This window comes from Tamandua tetradactyla, chromosome 23 (assembly GCF_023851605.1).
Source record: "Tamandua tetradactyla isolate mTamTet1 chromosome 23, mTamTet1.pri, whole genome shotgun sequence".
Lineage (NCBI taxonomy): Eukaryota > Metazoa > Chordata > Mammalia > Pilosa > Myrmecophagidae > Tamandua > Tamandua tetradactyla.
Genome location: NC_135349.1, coordinates 55,912,897 through 55,935,712, shown reverse-complemented (window position 1 = coordinate 55,935,712; position 22,816 = coordinate 55,912,897). Strand labels below are relative to the sequence as shown.

The 22,816-nt window shown below is 61.4% G+C and overlaps 2 protein-coding genes across 4 annotated transcripts in view; one reads left to right on the top strand and one right to left on the bottom strand.

The window, feature by feature from the left end:
- Positions 1-22,816, bottom strand: part of IFT140 (intraflagellar transport 140) — a 73,252-nt gene that overhangs the window by 11,759 nt on the left and 38,677 nt on the right. For both annotated transcript variants that reach the window (XM_077142255.1, XM_077142256.1), the window contains exon 18: positions 20,731-20,927. In XM_077142255.1, the coding sequence (XP_076998370.1) occupies positions 20,731-20,927 (197 nt within the window). The remainder of the gene's footprint in view (positions 1-20,730; positions 20,928-22,816) is intronic.
- TMEM204 (transmembrane protein 204) lies at positions 556-19,204 on the top strand. 2 transcript variants are annotated; one of them, XM_077142261.1, is made up of 4 exons: positions 556-635; positions 4,119-4,758; positions 11,396-11,551; positions 17,874-19,204. In XM_077142261.1, the coding sequence occupies exons 2-4, from the start codon at positions 4,497-4,499 to the stop codon at positions 18,116-18,118; spliced, it is 663 nt and encodes a 220-aa protein (XP_076998376.1). In that variant the 5' UTR covers positions 556-635; positions 4,119-4,496; the 3' UTR covers positions 18,119-19,204. The 2 variants fall into 2 exon arrangements, with proteins under 2 accessions (XP_076998376.1, XP_076998375.1); XM_077142260.1 differs by lacking the exon at positions 556-635 and adding an exon at positions 3,457-3,995.

The following is a 22,816-nucleotide window of genomic DNA, read 5'->3' as shown; positions in this document are numbered from 1 at the left end:
GCCAAGGGCACCCCAAGCTGCTCCTCCCTTGAGGCTGCACCCCCAGAAGGGCGGCAGGCATGTATGCACTCACACACTGCACATACACCAAGCTCTGTGCGGGGTGGGGGGCCCTCGGGCAGGGGCGGCATCCTGCACTCAAGATCGCAGGGTCTCCGGGCAGCTCTGCCGGGGCCACGGAGTGAATCCCCAACCTGGGGACAGCCCCGGGCACTCAGGCTCAGCCCATGATCAGCCCAAGGCAGGGGTGGAATGGAGAGAACGCTCAGGAGACGGCGTCGTGCACCGCGGGCTCTGCAGGCCCTCCCAGCGCCCCCCCCCACGTGCCCACTCACACTCACGTGGCACCCGTGCCCACTCATACATGCACACACAGTCACACACTCACATGCACACATGTACTCACACGCTGACACACACACACACACACGCACACACACGCACGCATGCGCACAGCAACCGCCCAGGAAGCCTGGGGTGGGGGGAGGCTGGGGCGGGGCGGGCGACCCGGGAGCAGAGGGGAGGCCCCGCCCCTGCATTCCAGCGCCCGCGGAGGCCCTGCCGGCAGCAGCGACGGCCCAGCCCGGCCGCCCAAGCCCGGGGAGCGCAGCGGGGACGACGCCTCTGAGCCACCAGTGAGTGTGACAGCACCATGGGCCCTACCTGTGCAGAACTGGGGGTCACCCAGGGTCTCACGGGCAGGGGAAGGTCTGGGGTGGGGGGGCACTGCGCTGCGAGGCCAGTTTGCACTCAGGCCGCGGGCTACATGTGAGCGAGCCCAGGGTGCAGGGTGGCCCCCACCTCGGATCCCTACAGCCTGGGTCCTGCTCGGACCCCTCGCTTCTAGTGGCGGGAAGTGCTACTGAGTGGGGAGCAGGGCCCGGCCCCCCTGTGTGTGTCAGCAGGAACTCCCCACGGCACCCACCTGCAGGGCCCTGGGAGCAGTTCCTCTCCCTGGCCCGAGCCAAGGCGCGCACACAATCCGCCGCGCCCATGACAGTGGGGCTGGATGCTGTTACAGAGGGCCGGCTGGCCTCGGCACAACCATCCCTTCTCCCTCTCGATTTCCCTTCTCGAGACTCCTGGGGACAGAATGCTTGTTGTCCCGAGCAGCTGTGGACCCAGCAGATGCCCGCGAACCCCCACCGAATGCTGGAGGGCAGGGCCCTGGCGCTACACCCCTGGGGAAGAAGCAACCAGAGTCCCAGAGCGGGAACGTGCGGGACCTGCAGTTAGCTCAGGGTGCCGGGCCGTCAGGCGAGGACTCACCTCCCCCACATTTCATCTCTTTCCTTATAAAACCAGGAAATGAGACTGTCTTTCCAGGTCTACAGCAGTTGTCTGCTCGTCTGTAGTGGCCCTGCCGGCTATCTCGGCCCCAACCCTGCCCCGAGGGCCCCTGCCCTACAACACCAGCCTCAACGCGGCAAGAAGGGTGCCCACGACGCTGCTGGCTCTGCAGAGGTCAGCTGGGGCAGAGGCATGGCCGGTGGTCAAACGCGGGATCTCAAACGGGACTGTGCTCACTCCCCAGCTGCAGCGGGTCTGCGGGGCCCCTGCTTCCAGGCCCTTGGCGGGTGAGCACAGCTACCCTCCTCACTGCACTCTTTTAAACACACTTGTGAGTGTCAGGAGGTGAGATCCACTTGCCGGAGACCCCCGCGCTGGGTGGCCAGTGGGTACTCTGGGTGTGCCGGCCGCCCCTCAGGCCAACTGGGTTCGCCGCATTGCTGGGGCTGCCTGGCTGATTTGTAGACACTAAAACGCTCCTTGGGTGGGAGGTCTTGTCCTCCTCCTCCCTAGACATCATGTGGCTGGGATGTGGAGAAACAAACCCCAGGTTTGCCCTGACTTGTCTGCTACGAGGCCACAAGTGCCTCTTCCCCTCTCGGGGCTTCCCTTCCTGGCATGTCGTCTCAAAAGCAAGTGGTTTAAAACAAACAAAAACAAAAACAAAATGGCTCGTGTCTGCAGTCTACCAAAGCCAGAACTGCTGGACATCAGGGCAACGTGGGGATGAGTCGCCATGTGCGCTGGGCAGCGGGGCCACATGGCGGCCCTGAACTGTCTGCCTGTCCCCCTGTGGCGGGGGGTGATGTGCAAGCGGACCCTGGGGTAGCAGAGGTGGGGATGAGCCGCCATGTGCGCTGGGCAGCGGGGCCACATGGCGGCCCTGAACTGTCTGCCTGTCCCCCTGTGGCGGGGGGTGATGTGCAAGCGGGCTCTGGGGTAGCGGAGGTGGGGAGGGGCCGGGACCTGACCTCCTGCATGCTGTGTGCTGCAGACCCGCGTGCAGTCTGCTGTTTCCACACCCTCCTCCTGCCTGGGAGTCAAAGCTCCGCCACACAGGCCGACCAAACAGGGGGCCCGGAGACGCCAGCACTGGCAGCGCAGCCACTGGCCAGGCAGATGGGTGGAAGCTGGACACGGTCCTGGGGGGGGTGCCCCTGGGGGGGATCTCCCGCCTCACAGGCTGCAGGTCTGAACAGCCAGACACAGGCTGCTCGCTGCTCTCCCCCAAACCCACGCTGCCTTCCCAGCCACTGTGCCCCCAAGTCTCCCCCAAGAACTGGCTGAGAACGCCGTGTTAGCCGCAGCCTGGAGTTCTGGGGTCTGTGCGGCTCAGAAGGCCCCACAAGCGGACACCCTCCTGCAGCCTCCATGGAGCTTTGGCGACTTCCTGTCCGCAGAGGCTGTGCATGGACAGACGCTCACATCTGCACTTCATCAGGCCCGAGGAGAGACTAAAATAAGCAGCAGATGGGCAGCAGCGGGATCCAGCCTGGAAACGGTCCCTGCTTTCCGGAAAGACCTGTCTTTTGCACAAGCTGTTGGTGACCAGCCCCACGCCCTCCTCCCTGCCAACTGGTGGGGCCGGTGCCCAGATTAGAACAGCCCGTGATGGGGTTAGCAGCTCCGTCCTCGAAACTATTCACGTGCTGCTGCCGAATGCTTCTGGCTTCCTGCTGAGTTTTGTCTGCCTCTTCCTCGCGGGGCCGGCAGAGACCGCACGCGGGAGGGGCAGGACGGCGCGGTGGGCCTGAGCACGTGTGCAGTGGGTGGGCATCCTCTCCGGGCCCTAGGACAGGCTGCCGTGAGGAGGGTGGGCCTGTCTCTGAGGCCATGGCATTGCCCGGGACCTCGCCTTCTGTTGGGATCGGGTCAAGTGGCGAGGACTCATCTGAGTCGCCAGTTCAGCGGCACTGGGGGTTCCACCTGCATCTGACAGCAGCCCTGGGGGCTCCTGCACTCACACGCCCTACACCCCGTGTCCTCCGGGGAAAAGGCAGGCGAGACCTAGCTGCTGCCCAGGCAAGGCTGATGGAGATGCCCCAGACACGGCACAGCCCCTTGGGGAACCCCCTGAGGACCCACAATGTGCCAGAGCCTGCTCAGGGCGGGACCTGGCCCCTGGGTTCCCCAAGGCAATGTCCCTGGAGACGGGCGACGTCGGGGCATGTGTTTGAGGGTGGGCGGGCCGATGATGTGGCAGGGGCAGGCCTGGCACATGAGGCTGCCCAGTCCTGCTTTGGTGGGTATCGCGGTGCCTGAAGCAGGATTGGTCAGTGGGGTCTCTGTGGCTGGCCCCAGGACCAGCACCTGCTTCTGCTACTGACCCAGGCAGTGCCCACGACCCAGGCCAGCCAGTCTGTTCCCAGCATCCTAGGCCTTCCTTTCGGAAAGGAGGGTGGGGAAGGGCGGCAGAGAGGCAGCGGGGAACAGGGCTTCAGAAGCCCCCAGCCCTTCCTCTCGGGAAACACATCCTGTTAGCGTCCGGTGGCTGTGGCAGTGCCGTGCTGGCTGCAGTTGGCCACGCCCTCCAGCTCACCAAATACAGCCTGGAAAACAACCATTTCCTCTCTGCAGAGACGGGGAAGAGCGCACACCTCTCCGCAGCAGGCTCACTGCTCCCCAGGACCTGCCACTCGTGGATGACGAGGGCGAGGGGCGCAGGCCCAGGAGGAGGCTGCTGGACCCTGTGCCGCTCCTTCTAGGCCAGTCTCGGGGCCCGGCCCCTCCCTGGGCTCGACGACACCAGAGCTGGGGGCAGCGCGTGCGTCCCGGCCACCCCCTGCAGGCGGCCTCCTGAGCCCTTTTCTGTTTTCCCGCCGCTGCAGAGAGAAGAGCCCCGCGCGCCTCTGCTGCTGCTGCCCTGGGGAGTGCCCGTGCGCCAGACTCAGGATTCCTGCCGGGGCCGCCTCTCCTTGCGGGATGGGCCCCGCGGCCATCGGTTTCAGCTCAGGCCTGGTCCCGGCCCAGGTGCAGGAAGGCGGGTAAGGCACAGCCGTGAGACGGGCCCCGGGGCTGCTGCCCAGACTTCCTTCGGCCTCCGAGGGTCCCGTGTGCCTCCTGGAGTCCGCGCGCTGATACCAAGAATGAGCGGTGATGTCCTCTAGGCCGTAACCCCAGCGCCTGCTCCTGTCCCCTCGATGCACAGCAGTTGACCCGGCTGCTGGAGCTTCTCATCACTGACCGACGGTGCCCGGTGGTCCGCGATGACCGTGCAGAAGCTCGTGGCCACAGCCGTGCTGGCGGCCCTCGTTTCTCTCATCCTCAACAACGCAGCAGCCTTCACACCCCACTGGGTGTACCAGAGCCTGGAGGACGGGCGGGAGCGCAGCGTGGGCCTGTGGCAGGCCTGCTGGCTGGCAGACAGGGGCCGCGGGGGCACGGGCGCCGCGGCCGGGCAGGAGTGTGAGGCGCTGGGCTGGGGCTCCGAGGCAGCCGGCTTCCAGGAGTCCCGTGGCACCGTCAAATGTGAGTCTGCTGCTCCTCCTTTCTCGTGGCTTTTGTTCTAAAATATCTTAGTTTGAAATGATTTCAAACTTATAGGACAATTATAGAACTAATAGAGACACAATACAGAGACCTCCAGCGTGGTCCCTGCCCAGACACCCAGATTGGCCAACATTTCTATCTTGTCACCTCCGTGTCCTGTCTACCTATTTGCAGCCTTGGACACTGAGAGCAGAGGGCACACCTCATATTCATCAAGCCCATAACACTGCATGCGTTTCCTGAAAACAAGGACGTGCACTTATGTAACTGCATCAAGCACGGTAACAAGTTCAGGAAACTCAACATCCATGTGGAACATTCATGCATGCGCTCGCTTCCTCAGCTGTCCCAGGGGTACCCCGTCCCCGGGGGCCCTTTCTCCTCCAGGATTAGACCCAGCCCGGGTCCCAGGCTGCGTGTAGCTGTCATGGTCTTGTCCGTCTCCCTTCTGAGGGTGGTCACTTACACGCAACATGAGATGCCCGTCTCAGCACTCCCAGGCCATGTGCCCCTCACCACACCCACTCCTGACACTTTTCCAGCACCCACACAGAGACCCACACACACCCAGGAACCCACGTCTGCTGGTCCACACTGGTACTTGGGGGGCTGGGGCTGTCTGGCCCACAGTGCTGTGTGTGGTGAAGGGGTGAGCTGGGGGGGGGGGGCTGCGTCCGAGCCTGCTGGGGGTGACAGGAGGGTGAGCGGCTGAGCCTCCCAGGAGACACTGGCGAGCCCGAGTGTCCTGCCCACTGCTTCTCTCTGCAAGCAGCTGCCCCAGCCCAGAGCTGCCCCCCAGGCCTTTACAGCAGAGTCCGCCTTGGGCAGTAGTGGGGGCTTCTCTCCACTACCCATCACTAAAGGGCAGCTGTGCGCATCCCATCAGAGAAACTGCGTTTTCCTGGGGTGGAAATGTGCCCTCAGTAAAATAAGTGGTCAGTTTACACCTCTTTGGGTGAGTTACAGCTTCGTGGATGTGGGTGTAAAGGGCTGTGAGTGGCGTGGAGGGGTGCGGGAGGGCTGGCTTCGGTCAGAGGTGATGGACACCTCCTCCAGGGGCACGGCCACCGCTCCCAGACTGCAGCTGGCCTGTCAGAAGGACACAAGGCCTGCTTCGAGAGCCAGGAGCTTGGTTTTAGGATTGCCCTCCAGTTCGAGGACAGGGAAGGAAAGCGGGAGGTAAATATGAAGCCGTGTGTCACCTGTCCCCACATAACCTAAAGTGTGGGGTCTCCCTGGTGGTGACCCCATCACAGCCAGGATGGGTCCGGGGAGGGTCGCCCCCAGGCATGGGTAGCCATGGTGCAGAGTGTCAGGGTTCCCACGCTCCAGGACAGAACATGCCTGCAAGAAAACGCGAGGCCCGGGCAATTTTGTAAATCCTTAAATCCTTTCAGACAGTTTCCCAGATGGTCCTGGCTGCACAGCTCAGGGGCCATGTGCTGTGTGAGGGTGGGCCACGGAGACACACGGCAGTTCCCTGCCACGTTCAAACGCACATGCCACACCTGAACCAGTTCTGTGGGAGCTGGGGGGCCGAGGGTGTGTGTGTGTGTGTGCCCCGTTTCAGGGCACAGAACAAGGCTCAGAGGGGTCTGTGGGGCGCCCGGGGCCCCTCAGGGGCACTGACCTAGGCCTGTGTACCATGGAGCCTGGCTCCAGGCATCAGCACACAACGCCCCGGCCCCCTCGCTGCAGCGGCTTCCATCCTCATGGTAGTGCTCCTGATGCCAGTGCTAGCCTGTGAATCCCAGAGCAGTGCTGGGGGGTGAGCCCACAGGACCCCAGCCTGGCCTGTCCTCTCAGCCTAGCCTGTCCCTCCCTCCTTGTGGCTCACGTCCCACTAGTCGCTGGGGTTGGGCAGCTGGCCCCATGGACAGCCTTGTGGTCCAACCCCTCCCTCCCGTCCATGGGCCGGCGCCTCTGGACCCTCCCCTGCCTGCTGGTGGCTGGCCCGCTAGACACATCACCCGCTCCCCAAGGACTGGGGCCCTGGGGCCCCTGCAGGGCTCAGGCAGAACCCGGCCCCCAGCCCCTGGTGGGTAGTAACAAGGCACAGTGTGGGCACTGGGGGGCAGGGGCCCATCCTCAGTGCTCCCCCCATCCCGTTTCCGAGGAGTTGGTGGTGGGGAGACTGTGTCCTCTTCACCGCCGTTACCCATGCAGTTACCCATGTGAGGAGGTGGGGGGGGGCTTCCGGGGAGCGTGGGGCCAGGGCTTTCCAGTGCTTATTTTCCCTGCGTCTCCTCCCGTGACCCTGCCTTCCCTGGTTTGTGCGTTCTGAAGGCAGGGTACGTGGGCATGGGCTTAAGCCTTGGGTAGACAGGCCAGAGCCAAGGAAAGTCCCTGGGGCCGGCTGTGTCCGCGCTCCTGACGGGCCTACACCCCGGCAGCTCGTTCCTCCGCGGCCAGCGCCTGCTCGGGGGAGGGGACGTGCCTGGCGAGGATGGCGGCAGTGCCAACGGTGGCCCCCATGCATTCCCTGCTTGTGCCACTTTGTTGACTTCTCTCTGTGGCCCTCATGGTGGAGGTTGTGACTTCCCGGGCATGTGGGGTTGTCTATTCAGCTGCCGAGTGTCCTGGCTCTGGGGCCGGCCGGCCTGGTCAGTACACTTGAGCACAGTGCAGGCGTGAGGCTGAGTTCCCGAGCCGAGGCCACCCGGGAAGACCCTGAGCAGGTGGGGTGTCCAGGCCTGAGGCTTCATCTGCACACGTCAGACCACAGTACCCCATCCCGTGCTCCCCTCTGCACGTTTAAAGGTCACGGTGCTACGGGCCAGGGTTCTGGGCTCATGCGGAAGCATGCAGGATGCCTCAGAGAACAAGTGCCAGCTGGGACGGCCCTGGAGGGTGATCCCGTCTGCGGCTTCGCTCCCAGGCAGGGGTGGGTCTGCAGGACCTGGTCTTGCGTGGGAAACGGGGACGTGGCCCTCGACTCTGCAGGGAGGCTTGTGGGGGCAGATGATGGCCAAGGCCGGGCCAGGGCCCAGGGACCGGGAGGGCAGGGCTGTGGGAGCCTTGGGCCGGGGGTCACTGCCCACCACAGCCTTGCGGACACAGGCCAGGCCTGGATGCAGGAGTCTCCCACCTGGTGCTTCCTGCCTCTGGGCCAAGCGGGGATGTCTGATGGACATCTGTGACCCTTGTGGTCAGAGCTGTGGCCCCCGCGTGACATGCTGACCCTGGGTCCCTTCGGCCATTGGGCTCCTCCCTGCAGAGGAGCAGAGTGCCTGTGTGGCCACACAAGGGAGGCAACAGCTCACGGCAAGCCGAGCCTGAGGACAGGAAGAGAGCCACGGGCCCTCATCACGCTGGGAAGGAGCCGTCGCAAGAGACCCTGGCCGCCCTGGCCGCACACCCCTGAGCCGCAGGCACCTGAGAACTGGTGAGCAGCTGGAGGCCCCGGCACAGGGGCCAGAGGCTGGGGGCAGCCCGGCACCCAGGTCCACCCAGACCTGGGGCCCCTTGCCGTGTGCTTGGCACAGGGAGTCCTTTACAGCACCTCCGCACCGCCTCATGAGGAGGAATACTCCCCCCGGTCTGACAGCGCCACCTCGCCGGCTCCACCTCCTCCTCCCCACAGCCAAGGGCCTGCCTGCCCCTCAGGCCCACACGGATGCTTCTCCGGGGCCCGCCTTGTGCATCCCTGCCACAGCCTTGCCTGGCAGCATCTGCAGTAACGGGGCACTGACGGGTTTCCAAGGACTCATGCGCACACCTGTGCTGTCTGGTGCGTTAAAGACTAAGACACGGCACTCTCGGCTAACGGGTGTGAAGCCCACCCGGGCACAGGCCAGCCCGCAAGGGCAGAGGCCCCTCTCCACCCACAACGATGGCAGGGATGCCCCAATGTCCACGTGGAGTCCACCTGGACCCACTCCTGCACCCCTTAGCTGCCTGACACTCTCACTAGCAAAACTGCTGGGCCCGGAGGCAGGTGCTCCCCGCCAAAGGTGCTCGCAACTCTTTCTCCACTGTGTAGCCGTGGGTGCCAGCCCTGTCAAGCTGGAGTGACAGCCCTCCTAGTCCGCAGTGGGCACAGGAGGAGCCCGGGTGGGGCTGTGGCCTTCGGGGCCCTCACCTTGCCGGTGGCCCCCACTACACTCCTGGATGCCCCACTGCCTTGTGCTGGCCTGGCCTCCTGGCTCTGGGTCCAAGAAGAGCTGGTGAGGACAGGGGAGCAGCCCCCCAAAGCTGGACTTTGAGACGCGATGGACTGGAGTTGGGGAAAGGGCAGGAAAGGAGACAGAGGTGGCCTGAGCTGTGTGGACAAGGCGTGGGAGAGGCCTGTAGACCCTCTGCCGCCACTCGAGGCCTCCACAGCGTGCCCAGGTGCTGGCCTGGCAGAGAGGAGGGGGCCTGGTGGGCAGATGGGATGGTGCAGTGTCGCGGCCCAGACCTCAAGAGGGCGGGGGGCCGGGGATTCAGCGGCATACAGGTTGCAGCTGGATTTTAGGCTGATCCTACCATGCTGCCGACGCTGGCAGTGCTAGCTGAACGCACGCCTCTGAGCCCACGAAGGGGAAAGCGCACCCCGCGAGTGCTGTGACCGCAGCCCGCCTCAGGCTCCCCTGCAAGTGTCTCGACCAGGGCCGAAGGTCCAGACAAGGCTCTCTGGGAACAGGCCCGCACGCCCGCCCAGCCCCACGGACGAGCAAGAGGTGGCTTGTCCACGCAGTGCACGTCTCCGAGCCGCACATGGGACAGCGTGGACTGCAGAGGACAGCCACTGGACCCAGCTACGTGGAAGGCCCCGCGGGGGCAAATCCAGGGAGACAGCAAGCGGTGTAGAGGCGACGGGGCTGGGGTACAGGGAGGCGGTTGTTCTTAGTGGGTTCAATGCCCATTCAGGGTGGCGGGAGAGCTCTGGAAAGCATGCTGCTGGCACCACCTTCGGGATGTGGTTAACGCGTGTGATTCTGAACCACGTGGTTCAGCCATCTGAACTTGGATAGTTAAAATGGTAGACTTCAGCTTTTGTGTGTTTTGTCATAATTAAAAAAATACTAAGCAAACCAGCAGCCGTGGCACCCAGGGCCCATCCCCAAGACAGTCTGTGATGCTGGCGCCACCCCTCCCCACGCGAGCCCAACTCCACACACCAAGAGCCCAACAGGGAGGGCCTGTGGGCAGGGTGCCCACGCCACCTGGGCCAGTCTTTCTGGGCTGCTCTGTTCCCGCTTAGGCGTGTCCCACGCTCTCTGGGCAGGGAAGAGCCGGCCCTGGCAGGCAGGCAGGGAGCCCAGGCACTTCGTGGGCCCAGGGCTGTTCACAGCCAGCGGGTGGGGGTGGCCTCCTCGGTTTATGGACCCTGGGCTCCCCCCACTGCCCCTGCCCTGGCTGCACCCGGAGTCCTGTCCCTGGCGCCTTGAGTGCGTCCCTCAGGCGTGCTCCTGCCCCTTTTCCTCTGCTCTCTCACCCACGGCCGGGTCCCCTGGGTCCCTGGGGCGAGGCGGGCAGCAGACACGTGCACAGGCAGAGGGAGGGCACAGCCAGCATGGATCGCCCGAGAGGGAGCAGGGCAGGTCTCACTTCCCTCATGGGAAACCACATAAAATCTTATGCAGAACCCCAGAATGAAGAAACAGTATCGCCCGCATACGTCAACTTCACAGGCTCCGAGGCTCCACAACGATCATAGAAGTCAGGCTAGAAAGGAGGGCGGCAGCCCTTTGAGCCCTCAGTATCTAGCTGATTCCTGTATTTTGTTTCAAGTAACACTGGAAAGTTCTGAATCACAAAGGTAAGTCCCTGCAAATGTGAACAGCTTTTTAAAGAGCTCGTCTTGCAATCTCAAGGTATTTGCCGAGGAAGGGTCTAGGAAGGAGAAAGAGGATTAGATGACTGTCAGAACCAGGCCACTGAAAGTATTCTCATGATGTAAAAATCAGCTGAGACTCCATCTTAAGTGAGTCCTGACAACCCGTTTCCCCTTTCTCAAGATGAAATTCACGTAACATAGGTTCCTTTTTTTTTTTTCGCAAGGGCAGGCACCGGGAATCAAACCTAGGGTCTTCAGCATGGCAGGCGAGAACTCTGCCACTGAGCCGCGTGGCCCGCCCAGCTCCCTCCTTTCAAGTTGCACAGTCCAGGGGCGTTTAGGAGGGGCGCGACACTGCTGGCCACTGCCTCTGATGAGTCCATCACCCCAAAAGGAGACCCTGGTCCCATTAGCCGCCCTCCACCCTGGCTGACCTGCCCTCTACTCTGTTGCTCTGAAACATCTGTGTCTCCTGGACATTCCCTTCAAATGGAATCATCCCATGCCTCTGCCTGCGTGTCTGGCTTCTCTCAGGCGACATGTGCTTCGCAATGCGCCCATGCTGAGGCTTATGGCTGAGCTCCAGGCCACAGCGTTCCTGGGTGGCTTGCGCCTTTGGGTGATGCATCAGGCTGCGGTGGCCACGGTTCGGGGATGTGCCTGGGTCCTGACTTCAGTTCCTGGGGTGACACCAGGAGGGGCTGCCGGGGCCCGTGCCCACGCAGTTTCGGCTTTTAGAGAAGCCCCGGTAGAGGGCATAGCACCCAGTGCCATGGAGGGACCCGGGGAGGGGTGCGGCGCCCCAGGCTGCCCTCCGCCACGCCCACCGCCGCCCTCTCCCTCTCGCCCCTGCAGTGCAGTTCGACATGATGCGCGCCTGTAACCTGGTCGCCACCGCGGCCCTGGCGGCCGGGCAGCTCACTTTCGTCCTGGGGCTGACGGGTCTGCCGCTGCCATCCCCCGAGTCACCGTGCTGGGAGGAGGCCATGGCTGCTGCATTCCAGCTGGCAAGTAAGTACCCTGCGGGCGGAGCGAGGCCTCAGGATAGCTGCAGGTCCAGCGGAGACAGGCGCGTGTGGGTGCGGGCGGGCGAGCGCTGGCAAGTGCAGGCGGTCAGGCCCCGCTGGACCCCCTTTAGGGGCTGCACAGGGCTGGGGAGGGAGTAGGCAGTGTGCCCACACAGCACACTTAGGTTCATGTGCTCATGCCCATGCACACTTGCACACACTCCCCTGACACTCCCACCCGCCCCCTGGACACACACAGGACTCTTCATGCTATCTCCTTGGAGCCCCCCTAAGAGCGCAGGGAGCATGGCGAGCACTGCTTCCAGGCCTGGACGGACAGTGAGCCAGGTGCCTGCCATACACCTTGGGCAGTACCAGTGCCTGCTGCTGGGGCGACTCAGAGGGAGAGATGCAGCGGGTGCGTGGATGCTGCCACCTTTCAAGGGTTTTGCAGCAGGGAGGTGGTAGTTGCTGCCGGGGGGCTCTGTGGAGACTGAGACGGAGATGGTGACCCGCCTGGCCCCTGCGACAATGGTGGCGTGTCCCAGAGTCTGCTGGGGGTCTGACAGGCCCCAAGAGGAGGGGGTGGGAAGACTGCAGTGACCCCCTTGAGGAGCCTACAGTCAGCAGGCCTGATCCTGCGGGAGAACAGCCCCCCGGCAGGGGCTGGGTCCGAGGGCCACGTGGGGTCCCGGGCCACACCTCCCCGCACTCCTCCGCCACATGGGGTGTCAGCCCAGCACAGGGCCTGGCCTGGAGAGAACAGCGTGATGCCTGGCACCTGGGCTGGTTCCCCTTCGGCCCACCCAGCTGCAGAAGGGGTGGCCGCCCTCAGGGCGAGTGGCCGACTACCGCCAGAGCGCATCTCCTGTGGGGCTGCCCCCTAGGGAACAGCATCTGCGCTCGGCCCAGCCTGGCCTGAGCATCTCCCTGGCCTGGCTGGGACCCCCTTCCTGTCCTGGGGCGAGCCCAGCTTCCGTCCCTAAAGGAGGCCACAGAAGGCTCTGCTGACATGAGGAAGGACCTGATTAAAGAGAAGCGTGTGGCTGAAAAGAGATGGAAGGAAGGGCTCTCGCTTCTGAAAAACACTCTCAGCGGGAAAATGGGGGTCGGCCCTTGGATTTTGAAGCCACCCTCAGGCCTATTTGGAGCTGCCAGGCTTTGGCGTGCCGACACGGACGCCCATTTCTCACAGGCTCTTCAGGACAAGAGCGTGCTCTTTTAAGAACTTTGTAAAAACGGAAAGCCCTGCTAGCTAAAAGGATGTCCCGCAGCGGTCCCAGGAGGGGGCGACTTTTGGGGGGCTCTGGGCTCCCCTCCTCTCGAGCTCTGAGGAGGCCGGGCCAGGGCAGGTAGAAGCAGGGCGAGGGAGTGAGCTGGGCAGCTGCCCGCGGCCTGCCCATGGCCCACCCTCCTGCAGCGTCCCGCAGCCACCGCCTACCAGGGCTGTTATGCCTGGGGAGGAAATGCCTCTTGGCCCCGTTGAGATGTGCACTGACAAACAGCCCAGCGAGCCGCCATGGGCCTTTCTTCTACCACGCTGCTAATTTTAGAGCCAGGGTTTTTCCTGTGCTCCAGCCTGTTTTAAGCAGCCAGGGAGAGACTGGAGGGCGCCAGGATATCCCGCCGCAGGAGGAGGAAATGCCTGCTGTTACCTGTTATGCAAGCCGGGTCTGGGCCCCGGGTGCTCAGGCGGGAGGCGGGTGTGTGAGGGGCAGAGGGGGGAATGTGTGCCAAGGGGGCCAGGGTGTCTGGGCACCAGCATGAGGGCAACAGCACAGGAGGACCTGGGGGCATCCAGAATGCAGAGGTGGGGCGGGTTCTCTTGCTTGCTCACTCATCCCACAGATGCATCCAGGCACAAGTCCTGAGCTTGGGACGAGGTGGCCCTGCTTCTGTAGAGGTCTCGGAGCTGTGGCCCGGCCCTGTCTGAGGTCAGAGCCAGGGCAGCGACAGTGTCACGCGGCCCACCTGTGCGCCAGGCCTGCACACCCAGCACCGCCTCTTTCCAGCCTCTCTGTGGGACTTCCTCTCTTCTGCCTCTTACCCTACCCTGCGCCAGGGACGGTGTGTCCCCAGGGATGGTGTGTGCAGGAAGGACCCAGCTTTGGGCACGAGGTGGGCTCCCTCTGCCCTGAGCGCGGGCAGTCAGCTCCCAGGGTGAGTGGGGAGCAGACCTGGGCGAGGACATGCCTCTCCAGAACCCAAAGGCCCACTCCCGAGTGCTCCCTTGGTCTCTTTCTTCCCACCTCCTTCCTCCTTTGCGCTGTCATCAGCGACAGGCGCATGCAGACATCAGGGGCTCCTCTGTCGGCTGGGCACGAGGAAGAGGACCTGCCGGCAGCCCTTCCTGGGTGAGGCCTGTGATCCTGGGGTGCAGAAGCCCCCCGCCGCTGTGTTCCGACGGCCCAGGGATGCCACTGGTGAAAGGCCTGGAACAGGCACTCCCCCGCCCCCCCACGAGTACCGCCCCTGCGTGGTGCCTCTCCCGTCACTTCCCTGAGCAGCTCCGTTCCCCTCCGTAGCTCCCAGATCTGGAGGCAGAGAAAGCCCCGAGCCAGGGGCACAGTCAGGGACCCCAGAAGGTCGCTCTGCCCAGTTCCAGCATCCAAGGAAGCCAAGGAGCAAGTTCTGCAGGGCCCGGGAGAACCTCTGGGAGACTCAGTGGGTCCCGTGGAGGACCTGGGGCCACACCTCAGCTGAGGCCCGGGTGGTCTGCAAGCCAGAAGGGACCGTCCCTGGGGCAGGGCCGCAGCTGTCAGGAGTGTTGCTGGCTGGCCTTTTTAACTGTTGCTGAAGTCCTGCTAGATGAGTGCCTCATGGCAAGCCCTCTGCCTAAGCATCCTCTCCCACTCTCCGGTGCAGAGCTCGGGCCATCTCCAGGCTCGTGTGGAGCTGGAGGGGCCCTGATGGCCCTGGGAGTGCTCTGCCCATGTCCACCCACGGGTGGGAGCGTTCTCCCCGGTTCCGGCAGGTGCGCCTGCTGCCTGCTGCTGATTCCTGCAGTGGCCGGGACTCCGGCGGGCAGGCCCACGACTGTACTTTCAGGGCGATGACACACAGCGATTCCAGGCTCCCTACGAGGTTCAAGTTGGGTCTTCAAAAAGGCACAGGGTCAGCTGCCTATTGAGCCCCTGAGGCCTCTCGCCACGCCTGGAGAGCCGGCGCTGTGCGACGCTGGCCCTGGCGTCACGGCCTCCTCTGTCCTGGTGATGGTTACAGGCAGGGCCTCTAGGTCCTGGAGCAGCTGTGTGCCCTGAAGGTGCTGCTCTCACCTGCTCTCCTTTCACAAAGACCCCCTGTGCCAAGTCCCTTCCTCAAAGCAGGCAGCACTGACCCCTGGACCAGACGTCCCCTCTGGAGGAAAATGCCGGACAGCCTGCATGAGAGATGGAAAATTCCAACCCGGAGGGTCCTAAGGGCAGCAGTCGTGCGCTGCTTTGTAAATGCTCCTCTGACGCCAGCCACACCGGGTCCGAGGCACAGGTGCCAAGTTTCAGCTCTGCAGGCGTGGCCACGTGGGGAGACCCCCTGTTGGCCACCGTGTCCCTGAAAGCGGCGCCTTAGGGCTGGGGTCCAGTTCAGGGCCTCTGGGCTGTGCTACCTGCGTGTGGATCTGACAACGGTCCAGAAGGATGGCCCTGGACAGGCACCAGCGCCCTGGGAGCAAGCAGGAAGGAAGCCAGAGGAAAAGGGCGGCTCTGCAGGCTGAACTGTCCCCTGCGGTCCCGCGGCGGCCGGCTCGCAGCAAAAGGGCCATGTGCTGTGGAAACAGCCCCAGCAGGGGCGGCTCCACGTGCTGGACGCAGACTTCGCCCTGGACTTGCGTCCACACAAGCTGACGCCCTCACTGACAGCTCCTGGGAGAAGTCTTCAGGGACCAGCATGGGGGAGGAAGGGAATCCTAACAGCAAAGTTGCAGTCAGAACGGGAAACTTGACGTTTGCAGCCATCCGTCCCCCTGCAGCTCTGCGCATGGAGGTGAAAGGCCAGCTTATTCCCACAGCAGGGCCGGGGGTGCTGAGCCCCATGACCGAGCCGTGCCTGCGCCGGCCAAGAGGCCCAAGAGGGTCTGTCGCAGGCGTGTCCTCCGCCCCTCCACGCTGCCTTGTGCTTTAGCCTTGGCACGGGAACCTCCGGAAGAGCCACGGCACCCCATTTCCTTTCCCATGTAAACTTGTCTGTTGGCCTAAGGTGGGTGGATGGTTGTCATGGCGTCACCCAGGCCTGCTCTGCCCGGCTGGGCGAGGGTCCCCTGCAGCACGCGTGCCACGACGCCATCCCAGCACGTTCAGGGCCCCGGAGCTCCCCGCAAGTTGCCTTCTTTCCGGTGTGCTGTCTGTGTCTCACTGGGGCGGGGGAGGGAGGATTTTCACTTTCTAATGCTTGGGAGAGGAGCACTGTTCCTGTCCCAATGTTCTGAGTTGAAGTAAAGCAGAGCAGAAGCCAGCACCGGTCTGTGCAGAACGAGTAACCCACCTCAACGTCCAGTTAGCGTCTGCACACTAGGCACAGCAGCGGGCCCAGACAGGGCGCCGGGACAGCTGACGGCGTGGTGCCCCGGGCCCCACGGCAGCAACAGCTAGACCCCGAATGAACGGTTTTCACGGCCAAGGATGGAGGAGGAGCCTTCGCTTTTTCTACTTTGTAAGCATCACCCATCAGCCACCACATCTATTCCCAATCCACCAGCAGAAGTGCAGCAGGTAAACACAAAGCATTTTCGTTTTCATCCAATGAAATACAAACTATGACGCGTGTATTCTACTTGACACGAGGGTGCGAGCCGGGGAGAGAGACATGCCACGGCCTCCGGCAGGGCCTCACACGCGTTCAGAAAGGGAGATACTGGAGGCTTTCCATGTATAAAGAGCACCAGAAGGCACTGTGGGACATGAGTACAGAAATCCTCACCATCACCGTTTAACTCACAACGGCACAGATGACTGGGTTGACTCTCCTGCCGGAAGGTACGATAACGACAAGATACTGATGCCTGCGCACTTAGGAAAACCCAGCCTCTCTCCTCTGTCCGTGGGCACTCACTGAGGGCGAGCTGCTCATCACTGTCAGGGGAAGCGGCTGCTCAGCCTGGGCCTCACAGCTGGGTCACACTCGGTCCCCCGAGCACAGCAGCAGCCCCAGGTAGAGAGAGGAGCTGCTGGCAGGAAGAAGCGGGGTTGGGGCTGGGAAGCTGGTCCCCAGGTCGCAGCATCTCCTGGTGTGGTGTCCGCCCCACCCCGGCTCCAGTTGTCCCTGTAGCCTCCTCCCAGCTCCGTCTGTTCCCCAGCACTGCTGGCTGATAGGTTTGAAGACCTTCAGGGGAGTTAAGGGCGCGAAATGGGCCCGTAGTCCAGACCCAGCTTTTCTGAAGCTCCACACCTGCAGCCAGGGACATCAGCCAGATAAGACATGCAGCTCTCCCAGTGCTGCCTCCTCTGTCCCGCCAGTGTCCTGGCAGAGTCCACAGATGCTGGTTGCGAGACCCTGGCTTCCCTGTTAGGGACTAAGGCAGTCCCACTCCAGTCTACAGGCTCTTCAAAGCTCAAACCCAAAAGAGCAGGGGTGCTGTGCTGTCAGGTATGGCCCAGCGCCTGGCAGTGCACCCAGGGCTAGGCACGGCTCTGCCACCCTTGGCTGGCCTCAGGTGAAGGGCCCGGTGAGGAAGGGAATAAGCAGGAGAAAGTAGGGGACACGGGGAGATGGGCAGCGGTGTGGAGTGGGAGGGGCCAAACGCACAAAAAGGAAACGCGCACCCAGCCCCAGCCTCGCCTTCCCCTCCACCCCAATGTGTACAGACTCTGGGCATCCGGCTTTTCAAAGAAAATCACTATTTACTCTAAAAACAAAAGGAGAGTGAGAAAATGCTTCTGAACAGGAGTTTGGACTCAGTTAATGACCAGCTTGAGTAGTTTCCAGGTAAGATTTAGAGTATCTGAGTTTGCTTTCCGTTCCTGAGCACTTGGGAAACTCAGCAGGCAGGTCACACTGAACAAATATCCTGGAGTCTGGTGCCGTGGGACGCCCGCACAGACTCTGCAGAGGGCGGCCCGGCAGCGGTCAGACACAAGGACTGCGGGCCGCGGTCAGCTGGGTCTCACACAGCCACCTTGGGGTCGTGGTGCCAGTGGACACTCCCTTAGTGACGTGTCCTCAAGTGCCCAGATATCCCTCTGCACCGTGGCCAGACCCAGGCCACAATCCCGCCCCCCGGAGACCCATTCGGGTGGGGACAGAGGGTCAGGACTGGAGGAAACTGAGGTTTCATCACGGCCCAGCGTGCGCAGTCCTCCCGGCCTCTGAGCCCCCTGGTCTCTCGTCCGCAGGCTTCGTCCTGGTCATCGGGCTGGTGGCCTTCTACAGGGTCGGCCCCTACACCCACCTGTCGTGGTCCTGCTACCTGAACATCGGCGCCTGCTTGCTGGCCACCCTCGCCGCGGCCCTGCTCATATGGAACGTTCTCCACAGGAGAGAAGACTGCCTGGCACCGCGGGTCATCGTCATCGGCCGCTCCCTGACGGCGCGGCTTCGCCGTGGGCTGGACAATGACTACGTGGAGTCGCCGTGCTGAGCAGGGGGCCCTTCCAGGGACTGTCCATCTCAGGGCTGGTCTGGAAGCTGGCGGGTCCAGTGGGCACTGTGTGCTGCTGAGGGGCACCTGGCAGAAGGGGCTCCGACGCCACACCTGTGGGGTGCCCGTGCGTGTTCGCAGCAGTCCACGCCTGCAGATGGGGCCATCTGGCTCCTGGCAGAGCTCCATGCACGCCGTGTGTCCAGCATGGAGCTGGGACTCTGCCGTGGAAGGAGGAAGGCGAGACCAGCCACGTTGTCTGGGACCACCCACCCGCACCGCCAGGGCCACCCCGCCTGCGCCACTGTGGCCGGGTGGGCCGGAGGAGATCGCCTTGACGCAAGCACACGCTTCCCCTCATGGATCGGAGTCTATATCAGACGGTCACGGTCATGTGACAGAACACACGTTGTGTACATTTTGCTCCCGATTATTTTTCTAAGTTAAAATAAAATGCAAACCTCTTAGCACTGTCTCAGAACTGCTCAGGTTCCTCTACCTGTCTTTCTCCAGGCTGAGGGAAGCCAGACTGAAACCTTAGAGCAGGTGGGAGGGGTTCACAATGGCTCACCCGCCCCCAGCGACGTCTCCAGAAAGCCATGCTTCTCACACCCTCTGGAAACCATGGCCCGTCTGTGACAGGCCAACAACTGGCAGAGAAAGAGGGAAGCCTACTGGCTTACAAGAGGATTCAGTGAGGTTGGCTCACTTTTTTCCCAACGAGAACCATCAACCTACCTTCAGCCCAATTCTTTCTGGGTGGCTACAAAATGCTGCGCTGATGCCACGCGGCTCCCAGTGGGTTCCTCCCTCTCTATAGGAGGAGAACGGACCAGGCTCCCCAGTGGGAGAAACAGCCGCTTGGATCTGGTCAGGGTCCACGCTTGGTCCCCAGTACCCAGGAGTCCAGACAGTGCCCAAGTCTACACCCAGGCTCCTGGTTGCCCCCCATGTCTACTGGGCTCCCGGGCTGCGCCCACACTTACACCCAGGCTCCCAGCTGCCCCCACATTTATCCCCAGGTGCCCGGCCGTGACCGTGTTTACACCCAGGTGCCCGGCTGTGACCGTGTTTATACCCAGGTGCCTGGCTGTGACCGTGTTTATACCCAGGTGCCCGGCTGTGCTCCACAGGTATGACAACTGCTTTGGTGACAGCACGGCCCATCGTGCATGGATGCATCTGGCCACCTTCCCAAACCCCCACTGCCTGGAGGCCTGCCACTGCCACCCTCACTGATAAGGACAGTGACACCCAGAGCTGGGGGGAACACAGAAGCCCACTAAGGCTTGGCCCCTCTCTGCCGCCTCCACACACCACCCCCTTCCCTTCTCATGAGAGCTGCGTCTGCTGCTTCCAGCTCCCAGGGTGTCAGGTCATCAGGCTGGCTCTGAAGCCCAAAGTGTTCCAGGGGGTTGGCTTGAGTTAGAATGGACAGTGAATTGGGGCCGAGCTTTGAGAAGCATTGGGTAGGTTTCCAGGTAGTGGTTTCAAAGCACTCATGGGCCGAGCATCTGCTGTTACGCTGCCATGTCTAGTAATGACTGGACCGCATCCCACGAGGGCGCGCAGGTGAGGACACTCAGGGGGTCCCTTTCTCCCACCGGACTTCATTTCTGTGACTGGAATGTCTCTCCAGTCATGTGCTAGAAATAATTGCTTTTAAACATGGCAATGACATATTTAAGACACTGAACTATTTCTGCTAACATCATCTAGTGAGTAATGTTATGTAATAAATTCAATGGACACTAAGCTTTTAGAGTTGGCCAGGTGGCTCGTGGTCTGTGATTACTTTTACATGAAAGTGCTCAGGGAGAAGCCGTGCTACGCCATGATGCCACTGTGGTTTCCTTCCGGTACCAACGACCTTCCGTCTGTGGGATGGGGCTGGGGGAAGTGCCTTCTGACTGTAGGGGGGGTTTGCCCTCGGGTTTAGATGACAGCATTAGGGTTCCCACACTTTTCAGAGGCACTTTCTGTGTTGCAAAAACCATCACTGCAAATGGGGGAGGACTTCCTCCAGGTTCCTTAACTTCACTTCTTTCTACTTCTACTTTAGTTTTGATCATCAATCATATTTCTATTCTTTGGAAATTAGAATCCATCAAGTGCTCTTGTGAAGCACTGAATTCTCTCAGAAGCAGAGAAGCAGATGCTTGCAAGCAGCCCCTGACTAGAATTCCCTCTGAGCAGTCTTGGCTGCATTTCACTTTTGGGTTCTAGTATTTATTTATCCAAGCCTGTTCTGTTTCATTGCAATTATTCCCAGAGGGATACATGTCAGTAACACTTAGCAATCACGGAGCTCTCAACCAGGAAGTGTCCAGAACATTTAAAGTAAATCAAAACAATGAACTCAGCAGCCCACGAGGACACAAGAGCCCAGCAGTGAGAGGCGGTTCACCTGTTTCCGCCCTGCAGTGGGATGCGCCAGGTGGGTCTGGCGTCCGCTGCAGGGGTTGCAGGGTCACCGAAAGGCAAGACCAGGAGATTTGAAGGGGCTTGTGAGTATTGAATCTAGTTTAGAGAGGGGAGAGGGCGAGCAGGGGAGCCAAGGGCCCAGCAGGCTCCCGTGGCACTTTGTGGCCTTGCAGTCACCAGATCCCTACCTTTTGATGAGTTTAATAGACTTGAAAGCTTCATCCATATCTCCGATGGTGACAAAGAAGCTAAAGTTGAGCATGGCGTCCCGAGTGGGCTTGTTGCAGTCTTCCAGCCCAGTGAAGTCCCGGAGGGGCCTCTTGCCGACCATGTCAGGGACTCGGTGCCCAGGGTCCACGCACCCCTCTCTGGGTGCCTCTCCAGGCTGCGTGACAGAGAGCACCTGTTATTTGTCAGTTCATGCATGAAACTAATGCCCACACCTGTCTCTTCCTCTAGGTGCATGTCAATTACAGAAACACACACATCTGCAGACAGACAGACAGACAGACACTCGACAGAAGGCCAAGCAGTTCACGGTGAAAACCTTCAGGTCATTCAAAATTGTCAGAGCTTTGGACAGGTTTCAGCTTCTTATTCGCTCCCATCAAACTTCCCGCAGCTATAAGAGGGCTGTGGTAATAAAAGGCTTGAGGAGTCAGTGGAGTCGCTATTCTCTCGATCCCACCAAGCCAGACGTGCTTACAGGTCTGCAGGGCCTTTCATGATCACTTGGCACTGGCATTATTTTGGTAGAATTTTCCAAAACAACAACCCGTGTCAGTGCTGCCCCTCCGTCATGTTTTTTTAAAAAGATCGTCCACCTAGTATAGTGTCCCCCCAAAAGGCACACAAAATAGAAAAGTGTTTGGATGATTTGTATGCTGTGAACATATCTCAATAAAACTTCACTTGAAGAAAAAAAAAAGGAAAAAAGTGTTTCTCGACATATACAAAGCTTCACCCCAGGACTCACTCCATCTGCGTGCTGGGCCAGCCTCCCTGCCTGCGTCCCTTTTGTCCGGCTCCTGGAAGGCAGCGCACCGTGGGCGCCCTGCCCCCACCTCGGGCCCCTGGCTGCCCGCCCCTCCCTGCTGCTCTGCCTCTCCAGGCTGCGCCCAGAGAAGAGCAGCTGGGACAGGCCCTGCGGCTGCAGAGGAGAGGCTGAGGGTGGGATTTGGGGCTGAGGGGGCCAGGTCAGACCCGATAAGGCACCACAGGTTGAAGAATTTGGACTAATTTTGCACCAAGTGGGAAATTGCCAGAAGGTGCCCACGTCCAGGAAGACGGCGAGAATTCTTGCCTGCTGTGGCCTCACAGATTGTAAGGAAGTGATCTGGTTCCCACACTCACAGCCCAGATGTGGACCTGTCCTGGGTTCGAGCAAAACTGCCAACTCTCATGGAAACGGGTACCCTGTAGGGGAGTGCAGCCCCGAGGGGGGCATGTCTGCAGTGATCCCACAGATTCTGGGGTAAGCCCAGCAGAGCAACCCAGGTCACAGTGCAGCAAGGGGACCCGCCCCACTCCTGTGCACAGGGTGGGCACTGAGAAGTGCCCTCAATGGTGCAGCCCATTCTTAGAGACAGGCAGCCTCTAAGAAACCAAATCCAGGAATCTGAAGGCGGGAAAACGGCCTGGGTGTGGTCGGTCCCCAGGAAGCACTGCTTTAGCTCTCCATCACGGCCACTGTAAACGCCTGTGGCCACTTCCTGCAGGCAAAGGCAGGCCACCTGGAAAGTCCCTACAGGGCAGACAGGAGGGAAGAGGCCTGCACGGCCACATGTCCGGGCCAGGACTGGAGCTGAGGCCCACGGGCTCCCCTGAAGGTTTGCTTGGCAGTGTGGGGGCTGTCAGGCTCCTTTGACAACCTGCGACCAGACACACAGCATAGGCAGGAAGGAGTGCTACCTGGAGGAGCGCCACTCCGGGGAAGTACGAGGGTAGGTGTGCAAATCAATGGACGGGAGAAGACGACAAGGTAAAGCGATGAGACAACTAGCAGGGAGGTGGAGCACAGGAAGGCAGGGGTGAGGGAGAAAACAGAAACTTAAATGTGCCTGTGGAAGAAACAAAAGGCCAAAGAGTGCAAACGATGGAGGGGAATTCAAGACAAACACTTTAAACCTATCTTTCACAACATTCTGGGTTTTTAAATCCAAGACAGTTTAAAAAGCATAAGAAACACGCTATATAAGAAAGAAATCGAGAAAAGTGTCAGACTGGCAAGGCTAATTTATTTAAGAAAAGGGAACTGTAAAAACCCCCATCGGC

Excerpts from the sequence above, each read along its gene's own strand:
- TMEM204 (XM_077142261.1), top strand. The coding sequence starts at position 4,497 with ATGACCGTGCAGAAGCTCGTGGCCACAGCCGTGCTGGCGGCCCTCGTT. Across the intron at positions 4,759-11,395 it reads GTCCCGTGGCACCGTCAAAT|TGCAGTTCGACATGATGCGC; the intron begins GTGAGTCTGCTG and ends TCGCCCCTGCAG. Across the intron at positions 11,552-17,873 it reads TGCTGCATTCCAGCTGGCAA|GCTTCGTCCTGGTCATCGGG; the intron begins GTAAGTACCCTG and ends TCTCGTCCGCAG.